The following is a 14,265-nucleotide window of genomic DNA, read 5'->3' as shown; positions in this document are numbered from 1 at the left end:
GATGCACAGTGAAAATTATGCTGTGGCAATGATGAGGGGGAGGGGCGCTGGTGGGCGCAGGATAAGCACGTGGGGGTCGCCTTTTGAATGGCACGCTGGCATGACCATGCCAAAATGTCTAAAACCATAATTCTTTCTTGGAGTTGCAATTAACAAAAATAAATAAATAAAAATTTACATGGTTGTTTTACATTTGTTCAGGTCCAATTTTCCGACGAATGATTGGCAGAATCTGTTTCTGGAGAGTATCGAAAACCTCAAATCTCAGGTTGTGGTTTATAGATATTCTTTATTAGATTTAAGTATTTCTAATTTGAGTAATAATGTGTGTCATGTAACTTGATATGGATATTTGTTCTAGAGCTGCTACATGCAGTTTTGGTTTCTTTTTCTTTTTTTTCTTTTTTTTTTTTTTTAATTTTCTTTTGGGTTTGTATTTTCTGTGCTTTTGTTTGATTGACCTGGTGGGAGTATGGTATGTGTGAATTTGACGGGATTGCAGTGTCTTGATTTTTTGTTTGCATGTCCAAGTCACATGGGGTATGGAATTGACTGAAAGGACATAAGCTTTGGAGTATTTGATCTTCTCAATTTCTGCTACTTATAAAATTCTATATATAAAACTCAGATAGCTTACACCCACAGCAAAAGCTCTTGGTATTCCTTCACTCTTGGATATCCTCTCTCCTCCATGAATTTGTGATTTTATCTTTTTCCTTTCTTTTTTTTTGTTTCCCTGTGTATGTTGATGAATTATTTAGTTGGTGGCCTTGTTGATATTGGCCGGGTAACTTTCTTGTTGGGTTACTGAGTTGGGAAAATTTAATACAGGAAATGGGTAGTTTTTATTGTGTTCTTGCCTGGAGCACTTTCGGCTGCTGTTTGAGGAGGAAGTTCTTGTAATCAAGGTGCACTTTAGGAGAAGCTTTTTCTTATTCAACAAGGTCTTTTTGTCTGATTCAAATTATGTTAAGGAGCATCTGATGAACACATAACCATAGAAGGAAACAAGAAGAATCAGTCATGAAGTTTATGAAACTTGGATCTCGGCCAGATACTTTCTATACTACAGAGGCTGTAAGGTAAGAGAATCACTGATTCTACATGTAGTTGGTTGCTTTAACTAAAGGAAGATACTATGGGTTTCTTTTATCTTATTTCAGGTCAGTCTCCTCTGAAGTCTCTAGTGATCTCATAATTCAGGTGAAGGGAAGCAGATACTTACTTCACAAGGTAAACTTCTTAGCAACTTTTTTTTTCTTTTTTTTTCTTCTGAATTTCATATTTAAGGGTAGTTTAGTTAGAGATATATGATGGTATTCAATTGAATGACAATCTTTGGGTTTTCTTTAAAGTGATTCATGTATGTTCATGGCACGCAGTTTCCTCTTCTGTCCAAGTGTTTGCGCCTGCAGAGGCTATGCTCTGAATCTCCTGAATCCTCACAACACCAAATAATCCAACTTCCTGATTTCCCTGGTGGAGTTGAAGCATTTGAACTGTGTGCAAAGTTTTGTTATGGTATTACAATCACCCTTAGTGCCTACAACATTGTATCTGCTCGATGTGCTGCTGAGTATTTGCAGATGACAGAGGATGTTGAGAAAGGGAACCTAATGTACAAGCTGGAAGTTTTCTTCAATTCCTGCATTCTTCATGGGTGGAAGGACTCCATTGTGACATTACAAAGCACAAAAGGCTTTCCTTTGTGGTCAGAAGACCTTGCAATAACAAGCAGATGCATTGAAGCAATTGCTTCAAAAGTCTTAAGCCACCCATCAAAGGTGAGCTTGTCGCATAGTTATTCCCGTCGGGGGAGGGACGATATATCTTGCAATGGTGCGGAGAGCCAGAGATATAAACCAGAAACCAAGGGTTGGTGGGCAGAAGATATGGCGGAACTGGGAATAGACCTTTATTGGAGAACCATGATAGCGATTAAGTCTGGTGGGAAGATACCCTCTAATCTTCTTGGAGATGCATTGAAACTCTATGCATCTAGATGGCTGCCCAATATATCAAGGGATGGATATGTCAATAAAAAAGCAGCAGCAGCAGCAGCAGCGGACTCGGATTCAGACACAACCAGTGAGGTAACTTCAAAGCATAGGCTACTTTTGGAGTCAATAGTAAGCTTACTCCCAGCAGAGAAGGGCGCTGTTTCTTCCAGTTTCTTACTTAAACTATTGAAGGCAGCCAACATCCTTAATGCTTCTTCTTCATCAAAGATGGAATTGGCCAGAAGAGTGGGACTTCAGTTGGAGGATGCAAGGGTCAGTGATCTGTTAATTCCCTCTCTATCGTATGCAAATGATACACTATATGATGTGGACATAGTGATGATCATATTGGAGCAATTCATGTTACAAGGGCAGAGTCCCCCAACTAGTCCTCCAAGATCCAAGCTGGGGTCTGAAAGGAGAAGGTCCCGGTCAGCGGAAAATATTGATTTTGAGTTTCAGGAGAGCAGGAGGTCATCTTCAGCATCCCATAGCTCAAAATTGAAAGTGGCAAAGCTTGTGGACGGGTATCTCCAAGAGATTGCCCGGGATGTGAATTTGCCTTTGTCAAAGTTTATTGCAATAGCTGAGGCCATACCGCATTTTGCAAGGCTGGATCATGATGATCTCTACAGAGCTATTGACATTTATCTCAAGGTAAATTCACAAAATGGCTGTTTTGACTTCTCAGATTTGCCATAATTCACACTAAAAGATAATAAATATTTCTCGACACATATCACTTTCACATTGTAGCATGTGGATCACCATTTGCAGTAGATAACCAACTCTCTTGACCTTAAAATCTTGTCACCTCCACAATTTATTAGCAGTTAGGATTAGGCTGACCCACCAGAAATTTGGTATATATGGATCTTATATACTTTGGCTGGCACAAGGAAAATTTCTGTTCAGTGTCTGCGGTTGATGTGATTCAGTTGTCATTCGCTGACCCTTTAAATTGTTTTTCAACTTGGGTAGAAAATTAACTGGGTTTGGTAATTAATTAAATGCATATCTTCCATATTTTCCAAGGTAGGTGAAAAAGCTTGGTGTCCTACAACTACAGAGAAATCTTCTCAAAAACCTCTGTCGATTTTTCTTTGATTTAGACTTGTAGAGACAATTTGAGCATGATATGATTGAGGTATGTCGTTTGGTGACACTTGCGCAGTTAAGTTATGTAGAAAATTAGCAGGGTTTGACTAGTGCGTCTTAATTCCTCCTGTATGGCTGAAGTCTTCTTAGACCTTTATCTTTGTCTTATTTTTTATTTTTTTTTGTTCAACTAAACTAATAAAAAAAAAACCAAAAAAAAAAAAAAACAATTGGTGTGGTGTATACATGAATTTCAAATCACTGAAGAAGCTGTTTTCCCTGAAAAATCCAGGCTCACTCAGACCTGAACAAGAGCGAGAGGAAAAGGTTGTGTCGAATCCTAGACTGCAAAAAGCTATCTATGGAGGCCTGCATGCATGCGGCACAAAATGAGCTTCTCCCCTTGAGGGTGGTAGTGCAAGTTCTTTTCTTTGAGCAAGCTCGGGCCGCCGTGGCTGGCGGCAAAGTGACCGAGCTGCCGAGCAACCTCAAGGCACTCTTAGCCACACAAGGCATTGACCCATCAAGGCCTCCACCGCCATTAAGTAGCACCACTAGCATTCCTGCAGACGACCAGTGGAGCGTCTCCGGCCTTAAATCACCAAAGTCAAGAATGTCTACTTTAAGAATGAAGCTGGCTGAAGATGATGACTTGGACGACAATGATCTGAACCCTGATGGAATCGGTAGACATTCTAGGCTTAAGGCTCTCTGTGCTCTTCCCACAAGACCCAAAAGGATGTTCAGTAAATTATGGTCGATTAACAGAAGTGCCAGTGAAAAGAATTGAGTAATTTGGTTTTTTGTTTATTTTGAGGGTAACATATACTCTGCTTTTTCTTTCTTCTCTTCTCTTCTCTTCTCTTGCAAAATGCCGTGTAACTTTTAGGGGAAAAAACAAGTTTGAGAATCTTAATGCGCATTGTTGATGTAATCTATTGTAATAAGAAGGCAACACTTTCGGGACGCCAGAGAAATATCTCCCGGTGAAACCCATTTGTTGAAACTGGAAGAGTCTTAGGTGTAAATGACTAATCGTGGGACCAACGTCGTTGTTGTTGTCTATAAATCTGGAACACCTGTCTTTGTCTTTTTTTTTTCCTTTTTTTTTTTTAATTTTTTTATCCTCCTCCTCGCCTTTCTCGCTTGATTTTGTAGATTCTTGGTGTATTTCATGTGTCTGTCTGACGTTGTGCGGTGCTGTAAATTTGGAATTTTTTTTCCTTCATATCTTTGATTTGGACGAAAAGTTCAGCTATATTCAAGTTTTAGCTCGTGATTTGGCATCTGAGTGGATCTGATTCATTGTTTTTCAGGTTTGTTGTCGGCTTTAGATTTACTATAATGGAAACCAAAAAACAAAAAACACTAGAGATTAATGTTATTCGGTTACACAAGTTGGAACAGTTAATAATATAAAGTCACTGTTAGAAGATTGGCTAGTGCCTAGTAGAAAGGGGTTTTTTATCTGAATTTAAAGAAACTCAGCTGGGAATGAGAGAAAGTATTGTTAATCTCAAGTACTTGAATGTATCCGGGCTTTTGAACTCAGGCACCTCGAAACTTGGAGTCTCTTCTCTCACATTCTATCCAAATTTCTTAAAATTCAGATACTAAAATTTGAAGAGATTTCAATTCGATAAGAAAAACATAAATACCCTTAAAAGCCTGAAAAACAAAGATGATAGTAATTTTTTTTTATATTTTTTTGGTAACAAAAGATGATACTAAATTACTTAGCCAGTGAATTATCTATTTTGGGTATGTTTGATACATACTCGTGTTTTACATAGGTTGCACATGACATGACCATGGCAAAAATACGAGGTAGTCCTTCGGCGGGAAACATAGGCGGCTAATTAAGACTTCTATTTCACTTTCTTATCTCAATTGCTTTGGGTTGATTCCTTCAAATCTTCACCTCTTTTTCAACCATTCACGGCACCATCATCCCCAATAGCAGCCCATCTTCTTTTATGGGGAAATTTTAGCCTCAAACCACGTCGCAATTAGCTAGGTTTTTTATTTTTATTTTTTCAAAAAAAATAAAATTAGGGGTATTTGTGTCATTTTTTGATCGGAAAGGATACATTGCAATTTTTTTAATAGTTTAAGAAACATTACTTCAATTGATAATTTGTGGGTACATTATAAAATACGTCAGTTTAAGGGAGTATATGTATTTTTTTTAAAAAGAATTTCTTCCAATTCAATTTACTAAAAAACTTTGTTATATATTATAAAAATGAGTGAGTAATATACCATTTACTTAAGCTTTCGAGTTTAATGATGCTATAATATATTACATTATGATATCAGTAAAATTAACCTCGTAAGGAATAAATCTCCCCGACAAGATACCTGAAAAAGATATATTGCGTTGAAATTACTTAAAAATAAATAACCCTTTAGGCTGGAGATAAACCAAGAAGACCAAATTTCTTTCTTTTTATCCTCTTTGGTTTTTCCTTGTCTCAATATCTCTAACATCCATAATGCAGCAGAATCTAAACCCCCAAGAAAATCTGCAAGTAAGCCCGTAGTCATCGTTCAACTCTACCACATTTAAACCAATCGAGTAAAACACGAAAGCACCATGTAAGGAAATTTCTTATCACAATTACTAGTGAGGTTGACCAATGGTGCTGCAATGATTACAATCTTGAAAGAAAATTTTGGCTTTCTCCTTCTTTTTCTTTTCCTTTATTTTCTTTTTCTTTCTTTCCTATTTACCAATCAAATTGACTCGATAATTGGCATCTAGTGATGGGGTCACTCTCAGTCTTTCTGGTGTCAAATTGTGAAATTCTGAGAGTCTTTTTGTAATGAATAAATAATTGATGGCAATGAGGATTTATCTGTTGCTGGAATCCAATATGGACCGACTTCTTGTTTTATCATTGAGATTTGAGATGATCAATCCATCCCTGCATGCTGAAATAGACAGACACTAGTTGGCATAGAAGCAGGCCGAATCTTTCGACACATGCAGGCTATAGACATCACTGGATCACATAGTTCTGTGTGGTTGTCATTGTCGATTGTCCTAGTTGTCTTCATTAAGCCCATCATGATCATGGTCATCCTAGTTTTCCTCGACAAAAGCCTTGCTGTTTTGGTACAGCTGCGCAGATCTTAGTCTGCTTTTTTGCTTCTGATACGAACAAAATTTCTTCACAACTATTCGGTCAATTGCTTTAACCATTCCTTTAGTCTTCCCAATTTCCATTCATATCATCATTTCTGCTTTTCCTTTTCTCTTCTGTGTTTAGTTAGTTGGGTAAATGTTACCACAGTACTATTTGATGGTCTTAATCACACAACTGCCCAAATCTTAAACACATTTTTAAAGATCTGCAATCCAATATGCTCATTTGTTCGTGAACAAATTAATCCATATATGAGAATTATGAGCTCTATGAAGTAAAAACAGAGATGTTGGTTCCATATCCAACATCAAATGTTTATCACTCATGAAATGAGTTTGGTGAGACCACTTGGTTAGACTTGATGTTTCAATGTGAACAACCGGCGTTCAGGTCTAATTAGTCCAAAAAGATTGGAATAGCAGTTGAGACCCTGCTGCCAATTATGGACTATTATCCTGTTGGAAATTGCCACAAATTCTTACTATTAAATCCTACATTAGAAAGTTGGGAAATAAAGAGAGATAATATATATAATTCTTGTATTAGAATGGTGATTTCACATCGATAACAAATGGGTATTTGTGTTATCAATTTGGTGGGTTTTTAGGCACAAGTGAGGGGATTCTCCTATAAATGGAGAAGATTTTTGGAATGGATTTCTTCAAAGAGCCAACATGATAACATTTTGGGTCTAAGAAAATGCCCATCTATTTATTGGTTGTGCTTTCGATGGTTGTGAATTGCAAAAGGTTGGGATCAGAGCTTCCACCATCATAACATATCTCAATTCTTAGAAACTAAGACTGCATTAGAGAAAATGCTAGCCCTTCTTATTACCTTTTAGACTTCAGAAGAAGCAAAAAGACACTTCATTTGAAAGTTACTGACAAAGAGATAATCATAACTCAAGCTGTGGAAGCAATAACAAAGAACCACACAACATCAATAACATGCACTTATTTATGATCAGAATCACTGGGCATGTACTGTGTTCTGGTTCCTAGTAGCATCAGCAGTGGTAGTATTAGCCTTTGATGTTGTGGAGTCCATGCTTCCGGTCCTCTGCAGGCTCGGGGAGCGGTGGAGCCGGCACCGGAAAGAGCCTGCATGTGTGGTCGGAGAGCATAGACAATTGCTCTTTGCAGCACTCGGCTGTCTTGTAATCCCAGACATCACTTCAGCATCTGATGGAATCTCCACCTTCATCTCCTTGTTGGCAATCTGTTCAGGACTCCCCATAGTGAACTCTCTATTTCTTCTGCAATTTTTCAATGCCTGATCAGAACAATTAATATTAGACCATGATCTTTAATACAGCGGCTTATAAATACCAAAAATGAGGATAAATACTGTCGTCAGAAGAAGCAACTAGTGAAAAGATCAAAAAATGGACTAGATTTTGGTACCTCTGGGAGGTTCTTGAATGGCGTGAATTCTACAAAGAACTTGCCCACATAGCCTCTACATGCTTTTAAATGCAGATAAGATAAAGAAACAGATTCAATTGGGCATGGCTAAAGATAGAAAAGGTGATGGATAAGCGTTATCTTTATCATGTCCTGCTCCTTTCACGGGTGTGTTAATCCACTCCATTAACCCCTCTCACCTAAATTTGTCACTTCTGCTAATGCTTCAACCACTCTTAAAACCCATCATCAATAAGACCCCCCCATTAGCTTTCTTTATTATCCATATTTCTCTTTTTGCACTATGCATTGAATTATAAAAAGATGTTTTCCCTGAAAATCTTTAATTTGTAGGCCCCCCCACCATGGGAGACATTCTCATGCTTGCAATTAGTTCATCACCTGTTCCCTGTGGGTCACATATGTCACTAAATATTGGATGTGATACCATTTCGAATCGAGTATCATGATCTGGAGGAGATTTCTTATATACATATTTGGGTGCTTGGCTTTGCCTTTACTTGATTAGGTATCTGTTTGGCTCCATTTTCTGCATAATGAAAGAATTTCTGATACATTAACATGCATCCAAAATGCATGTGATGTGTTGGATGCAAGCATTTGAGAATCACACGCCTGGTTACAAATAGATCTAAGAATTAGGTGCATTTTAAACACGTGTCAATTTAATAGATTGGATTAGAAGAAATTATTACAACCAAATTTGGAGGAAGAAATTGTCATGATATAAATACATTCTACCAATTTTGATCTCGCTATTTAAAAAGCATGTGCTTCTCACATTTAAAAGGAGCACAGGACATTTTATAGGCTAAATTGAAAGAAGTTTGTTCTTAATTTGGAGAAAAACTTTGTCTATTTAGAACCTTAATTCTTGACTTGGATTAGCCGGTTTGTTGTATCCCATCCTACTTGAAGTAAGGCCCAATCAATGTTTTAACGTAGGGTTATTCGCCATAACATTAAGTGTTTCATAATATAGTTAAGGTCGAGCTTAGTTAACCAAAATCTTTTTAAAAAATAAATAAAAAAAACCGGTAGTGTTTTATGGTTACTCCCAAACAACATATGCCGTCACTATGCTGACCAACACAACACTGCCTAGTCACTAGTGCCTCTTCTTTTAGAATTTGTATTGAATATTTAAAGGCCCCAAAAGAGTTGGTATTTCGAATAATTTATTTATTATTTTTCTCAATTTCTTTTAGAGTAGTACTTGGGCTTGTTTTTATAGGGTCCGAATCTGAATATGGCCCACAAATCACTCAACAATGTCCACATTATTCTGGACCATGATAAATTGAATGATAGAAAATCATATAAAAGCCCAAGCCCAAACGTATCCTCAAATGGTTGCGTATTAATTAGAGGTCCAAAACGTGGAGTGGAGCCCCAAAACGCCCAACTCGTCCGTCCTCCCCAACGCTCACGTACGCAGCCCCGCTGTCCATGACGTCCACGCAAAAAACCGGCCTGGCATGGAACTCCTCCGGCACCGAGAGCCCCACCGAGGCGTCAACGGCGATGACGAAGAGGAAATGGATCGAGCGGAGCACAAGAACGGTTGAAAACGTAATCACTTGCCTCGATAAGATACAAACTGCTGGCACGTGTCTCTCTGCCGCCGCCGCGTAAAGACAGAGGCATGTCTGTCTTGTTTGGGCTGAGAAGGGTTTCCCAATCCTTCAACACTTCAATACGCCACCGTTCCTTTGCCCATCGCCACTTCACTACTCAATCTCCCACGCGCCGGGGGTTCTGTTCCTTGCCGCCAGATTGGATCAGAAAGATGAACGGCAGGTGAAAGCATTGTTAAAAAAATAGGAGAATGGCCCATTGAAACTTCTCAGACAGCTCCATGTTTCTGATCATGACCCACAAAGAACTCTCACTTTAGTTTGTGCTTTGAAATAGAACATGCTGGTGAAAAATAACGGAATCTTTTTGTTTGCTTGTTTTGGTTGTGTTTTCTAAAATTAATTTCTAAAAGAATTTTGGAACAAGCTATTGTAATTGTTTTTATTAATACTGTAAGGTACGTGAAAAGTGTAGTGATTTGAATAAAGAAGAGAAGCTGTTTGGTGAAATGCTTGAGAGGGGTGTTAAACTTGATAATGTTACGTTTTTATAACCTTCTTATTGTGTCAACCCTGGTACACCTTGTCTGGCAGCCATTTTTCTTAGTGTTGGTGCCAAAAATAAAAAGGCCCCATTGTTAGGATGTTTTGTAGGGTTGCCCAATCTTTTATTGTTCTTCTTGGTTGTAATTAATCTTTGATGTACTTATAATACTGCATTGAAAGTAGGGTGGATATCAGTGTCGGTGTTAATAAGGCTATTTTCAACGACCAAATTGATTAAGTTGATTAATTAACTGCCTTCATATCAATAAGGAATAGTTTCGACTTTTTCGGTTAATCGGTTTTTCACTTAAGTCAATTAATTGTTAGTTACAAGATTTTATATTAAAATTTATCAATTTTTTTGTAACTACGGAATCAATAAAACATATACTTTATAAATGAAAAGAAAAAATAAATCCATTAAACACAAATCGACTAAAATGACAATCAAAAATCAGCAGTACAAAACAAGAAAGAAACCTACAAGATAAAATTGTTGTTCATTTTGCTTATCAACCACTGAAAGTCGGTTGGTGACAGTTTGGTGGTAGACGGACGGTAGGTCGGTAACGGTTTAGTGGCGCTCGGTAGGTGGTAAATAGTTAATCTATCCATTCCTATTTGAAAGTATCGACAAAGATACGGTGCTTTAGAAATTGTATATAGCAGCAAGAACATACACTTAGTCATGAGAATCAGTAATTGATGAGTAGGCATGTAGTGTGTTCTGGTTACTAGTAGCATCAGCAGTGGAAGTATTAGGCTTAGATGTTGCATCCCGAGGGGTTGTGAAGTCCATGCTTCTGGTTCGCTGGAGGCTTGGGGAGCGGTGAAGCCGGCACCGGAAGGAACCTGCATGCGTGGTCGGAGAGCATAGACAATTGCTCTTCGCAGCACTTGGCTGTCTTGTAATCCTAGACATAAGTTCAGCATCCGATGGAATCTCCACCTTCATCTCCTTGTTTGCAATCTGTCCACGACTCCCCATTGTGAACTCTTTTTATTTCTTCTGCAATAAATATTATATCATCATGCATTTTCAATACAGCGGCTTATAAATACCAAAAATGACAATAAATACTTGGTAGTCATACAAGAGAAGTTCATTGTCAGAAGAAGCAACTAGTGAAAATATCAACAAAAAAAAAGGGATTAGATTTTGGTACCTCTGGAAAGTTGTTGAATATATGGTGTGAATTCTACAAATTAGGATTTTGCCCCCAGTCTCTGTCTCTGAGATAGAAAGGTGATGGGTAAGCTTTATCTTTATCAATTATCATGTCCTGCTCCTTTCACGGGTGTGTTAATCCTTCCCACCTAAAATTGTCACTTCTCCAATGCTTCAACCACTCTTAAAAGTTAAAACCCATCATCAATACGACCCCTCCATTACCTTTCTTTGTTATCCATATTTCTCTTTTTGCACTATGCATTGAATTATGATAAAATGTTATCCCTGAAAATCTTCAATTTGTAGGCCCCCCACCATGGGAGACATTCTCATGCTTGCAATTAGTTCATCACCTGTACCCTGTGACTGTGGGTCACATATATCACTAAATATTGGATGTGGTATCATGTTCTGGACGAGATTTCGGATATACATATATATATATTTGGGTGGTTGGCTTTGCCTTTACTTGGTATCTGTTTGGCTGCATTTTCTGCGTAACGAAGAATCGGGGTCTCTAGGACAAGCTTGAGACTTATTTTACATCGTATGTATAAACAAAGTTTTCTTTCAACGTTAGTGTGTCCAAAATGCATGTAATGTATTTTGGATGCAAGCATGTGAAAATCGCATTCATTTTAAACACGTGTTAGGATTTGAAAAAATTATTCCAATGAAATTTGAAGAAAGAAAATGTGATCATACAAAGACAACAATTTGTCACCACAAGCCCACAACCCACCGGGCAGCCATGTGGGCACCAGCGGCAGCACACTTCATGTCTTACTACCCATAGCTAATTTTCATGAGTAAATAATATTCATTAGCCCTTGACTTATTTTTTTCTTTTTTAATAAAAATTAGTCAAATGACTAATAAGCAATGTTGCGTCGTCAACCGGATAATAAAAGATAATAAAAGATAAGTACTTAACATTACTTTGGGCATGTTTAGGATTGCGTTTGAGAGGTCTAAAAGTGCTTTTAACACTCAAAAAGCACGTTTAAAGAAAAGCGTACTCGTTTGGTAAAAAAATTAAAAGTGTTTTTAAGGGTCCAAAAAGCCTAAAAATAGCCAAATAGCACTTCTGGCAAAAGCTTAAAAATAAAGTTTTTGCCCAAAAGCTTTTTTTTATTTAAAAGTTCTATTTCTCAAACGCAATCTCAAACAGACTCTTAATCCTCATATGCTATCCTTTGGGGGAAGCCTTTATATCTTTGAGTTGGATCAGCCCAAAATGTGATCTTTCGTATCCTCTCCTATTTGAAAGTAAGGCCCAACCAATATTTTCACGTAAGGCTGTCGGCCATTACTTAAGGTCGATCCACTAATATCCTTTGAGTTTTTGGTAGCACAAAAACAAAATTAAAAAAAAAAAATTTAAAGAAATGGTTGAGTTATGGTTACTCCCAAAGAAATGCCGTCACTATGCTGGCCAACACTGCCTATAAAGGAATTTTCTTCCTGACAATGTTGATTTTTTTTTAAAAAAAAAAATTGAATATTTAAAGGCCCCAAAAGAGTTACCATTTCAAATAATTGCTTTATTATTTTTCTAAATTTCTTTTAGAGTATACTTGGGCTTGTTTTTAATAGGCCCACAAATTACTCAACAATGTTCATCAAGACATATGGGTAAAAAGGCGGGTGGTTAACAATCCGCCCGCTAACCGCTTTTGGACACGGTTAGTAAAAATCGCTAACTGCCTAGACGGTTGCGGTTAGCGATTAGTGGTGTTTTTAAAACCACTAACCACTTTTTTAAAAATATATATATTAAAAATATAAAAGTTATACAAAAAAAAAAAAAAAAATGACACTGAATATAAAAGTTAATTGTATATATTTTATTTAATATACAATATAATTTATTGTCAAAAAAGAGACGATACAAAATAGGAAAAAGCAAGAATGATCTTAATTTGATTGTATGTGAATGAAGAAAAAAGAAAAATGCTTGAAAGTACAAATGATTTACGAATCCCATGCAATTAAGAGAAAAAAAAAAAAAAAAAAAAAAAAAAAAAAAAAAAAAAAAAAAATCCCCCATTGCTAACTTGTTATATGACTGAGAAATTTAAAAGGTGGAAAGAAAAAGAACAAAACACTGATGTAATGCATGCAGTTTTCCTGCAAGAAGAACAAAGTTTGGACATTTTCTCTGTATTTTCCCATATTTTGCTACTGATGATAAATAAAATCCGTTTACTTAGCAAAGCGGGAATTTAATTTCAAAAAACCAAGTGCACACCAAATCCCCATTATAATTAAAAATTTAAAAAAAATAGAATAAAAATAAATAAATAAATAAATAAATAAAAAAGAAAGAAAGAAGAGTGCACACTAGCCCCCAACCCCAAGTCCAACAACTTATCCCACGTTCCTAAGAAACCAATGCTCCTCAACATTTCTTATCTATAAAAGGGACTTTAGCATTCATTTGTGAAATCTTGTTGAATGCATAGTAGGCTCAAGGCTCAAGTCTCCAGCCATAAATCGGCTAGGTTCAAGCCCATATTTAAGCTGGCTTCTTAAGTTGTTTTAAAGCTGACCCAAGCTCAAATTTCTAAAAAAAATTTAAAAAAAAAAATCATTAAAAAAGGGTTTACCGCTAACCATTTAAATAACTGCTAACTGATGGTTAACCGCTTATGCAGTTAGCGGAGGCGGTTAATTTGCAGTTTTAACCAATAACTACTAATCGTAATTACTTTTTCACCCCTAAAGACCGACATAAATTGAATGGTAAAGAATAATATTACAATCCAAGCCCAAGCATATCCTCAAAATGGTAAGCGAGACCTTACTTCATTGTGCATTGATAAACAGTCTGTCCAAGTAGAAATTCTCTCAATTTTATGGTTTTCATTTTTTTTTTTTTATTTAACTGCGTAGATAAATGACATATGAGAAACATCTTGGCATGTTGTTTAAAAAATTAAATAATGTAGCATTATTGATAATATTAAATACAACAATATTAAAGCATAATCACAAAATGACTCGACTATTTCAATCTTTTCTCATAGTAGTATATCCAACAAGATCATTTCTCACAAATGCTTCGTAATAGTTAAATTTAGCCATTTATGAGCCATTTTACACTTCAAGAAATGTTTTGAAGTAAACTTTTTTGCGTGAATAACTTTTAGAATTATTATTATTATTTTTTTCTCTCTCCCTCAACTATATAAAAAAATAAAAATAAAATACTATGAAAAATAATATTAAAAGAAACTAGAGAGTAAAAAAAATAATCTGTTAAAGTTTAAATTAAAAATAAAATAACTAAAAAAA

The 14,265-nt window shown here is 36.4% G+C and overlaps 1 protein-coding gene and 1 long non-coding RNA gene across 7 annotated transcripts; one reads left to right on the top strand and one right to left on the bottom strand.

Annotated features, from left to right (window-relative positions):
* The first annotated feature begins 137 nt into the window (after window positions 1–137).
* Window positions 138–4,189, top strand: LOC132178768 (BTB/POZ domain-containing protein At1g67900). 6 transcript variants are annotated; one of them, XM_059591312.1, is made up of 6 exons: window positions 138–268; window positions 832–908; window positions 1,002–1,082; window positions 1,164–1,233; window positions 1,383–2,657; window positions 3,391–4,189. In XM_059591312.1, exons 3-6 carry the CDS (start codon window positions 1,024–1,026, stop codon window positions 3,886–3,888), a joined length of 1,902 nt encoding a protein of 633 aa, XP_059447295.1. In that variant the 5' UTR covers window positions 138–268; window positions 832–908; window positions 1,002–1,023; the 3' UTR covers window positions 3,889–4,189. The 6 variants fall into 6 exon arrangements, with proteins under 6 accessions (XP_059447295.1, XP_059447291.1, XP_059447296.1 ...); XM_059591313.1 differs by lacking the exon at window positions 138–268 and adding an exon at window positions 473–657; XM_059591308.1 differs by having other exon boundaries at window positions 832–1,082.
* Window positions 4,190–10,429: 6,240 nt separating this feature from the next.
* On the bottom strand, window positions 10,430–11,092 carry LOC132179771 (uncharacterized). Its single transcript, XR_009439965.1, has 2 exons — window positions 10,964–11,092; window positions 10,430–10,806 (listed from the first exon to the last, which is right to left on the bottom strand). It is a non-coding gene; the product is annotated as an uncharacterized LOC132179771 (long non-coding RNA).
* Window positions 11,093–14,265: the final 3,173 nt, after the last annotated feature.

Source organism: Corylus avellana, chromosome ca4 (genome assembly GCF_901000735.1).
Source record: "Corylus avellana chromosome ca4, CavTom2PMs-1.0".
In the NCBI taxonomy this organism is placed as follows: domain Eukaryota; kingdom Viridiplantae; phylum Streptophyta; class Magnoliopsida; order Fagales; family Betulaceae; genus Corylus; species Corylus avellana.
Note: the sequence above shows the minus strand (reverse complement) of the source record. Positions and strands in the feature narration are given on the sequence as shown.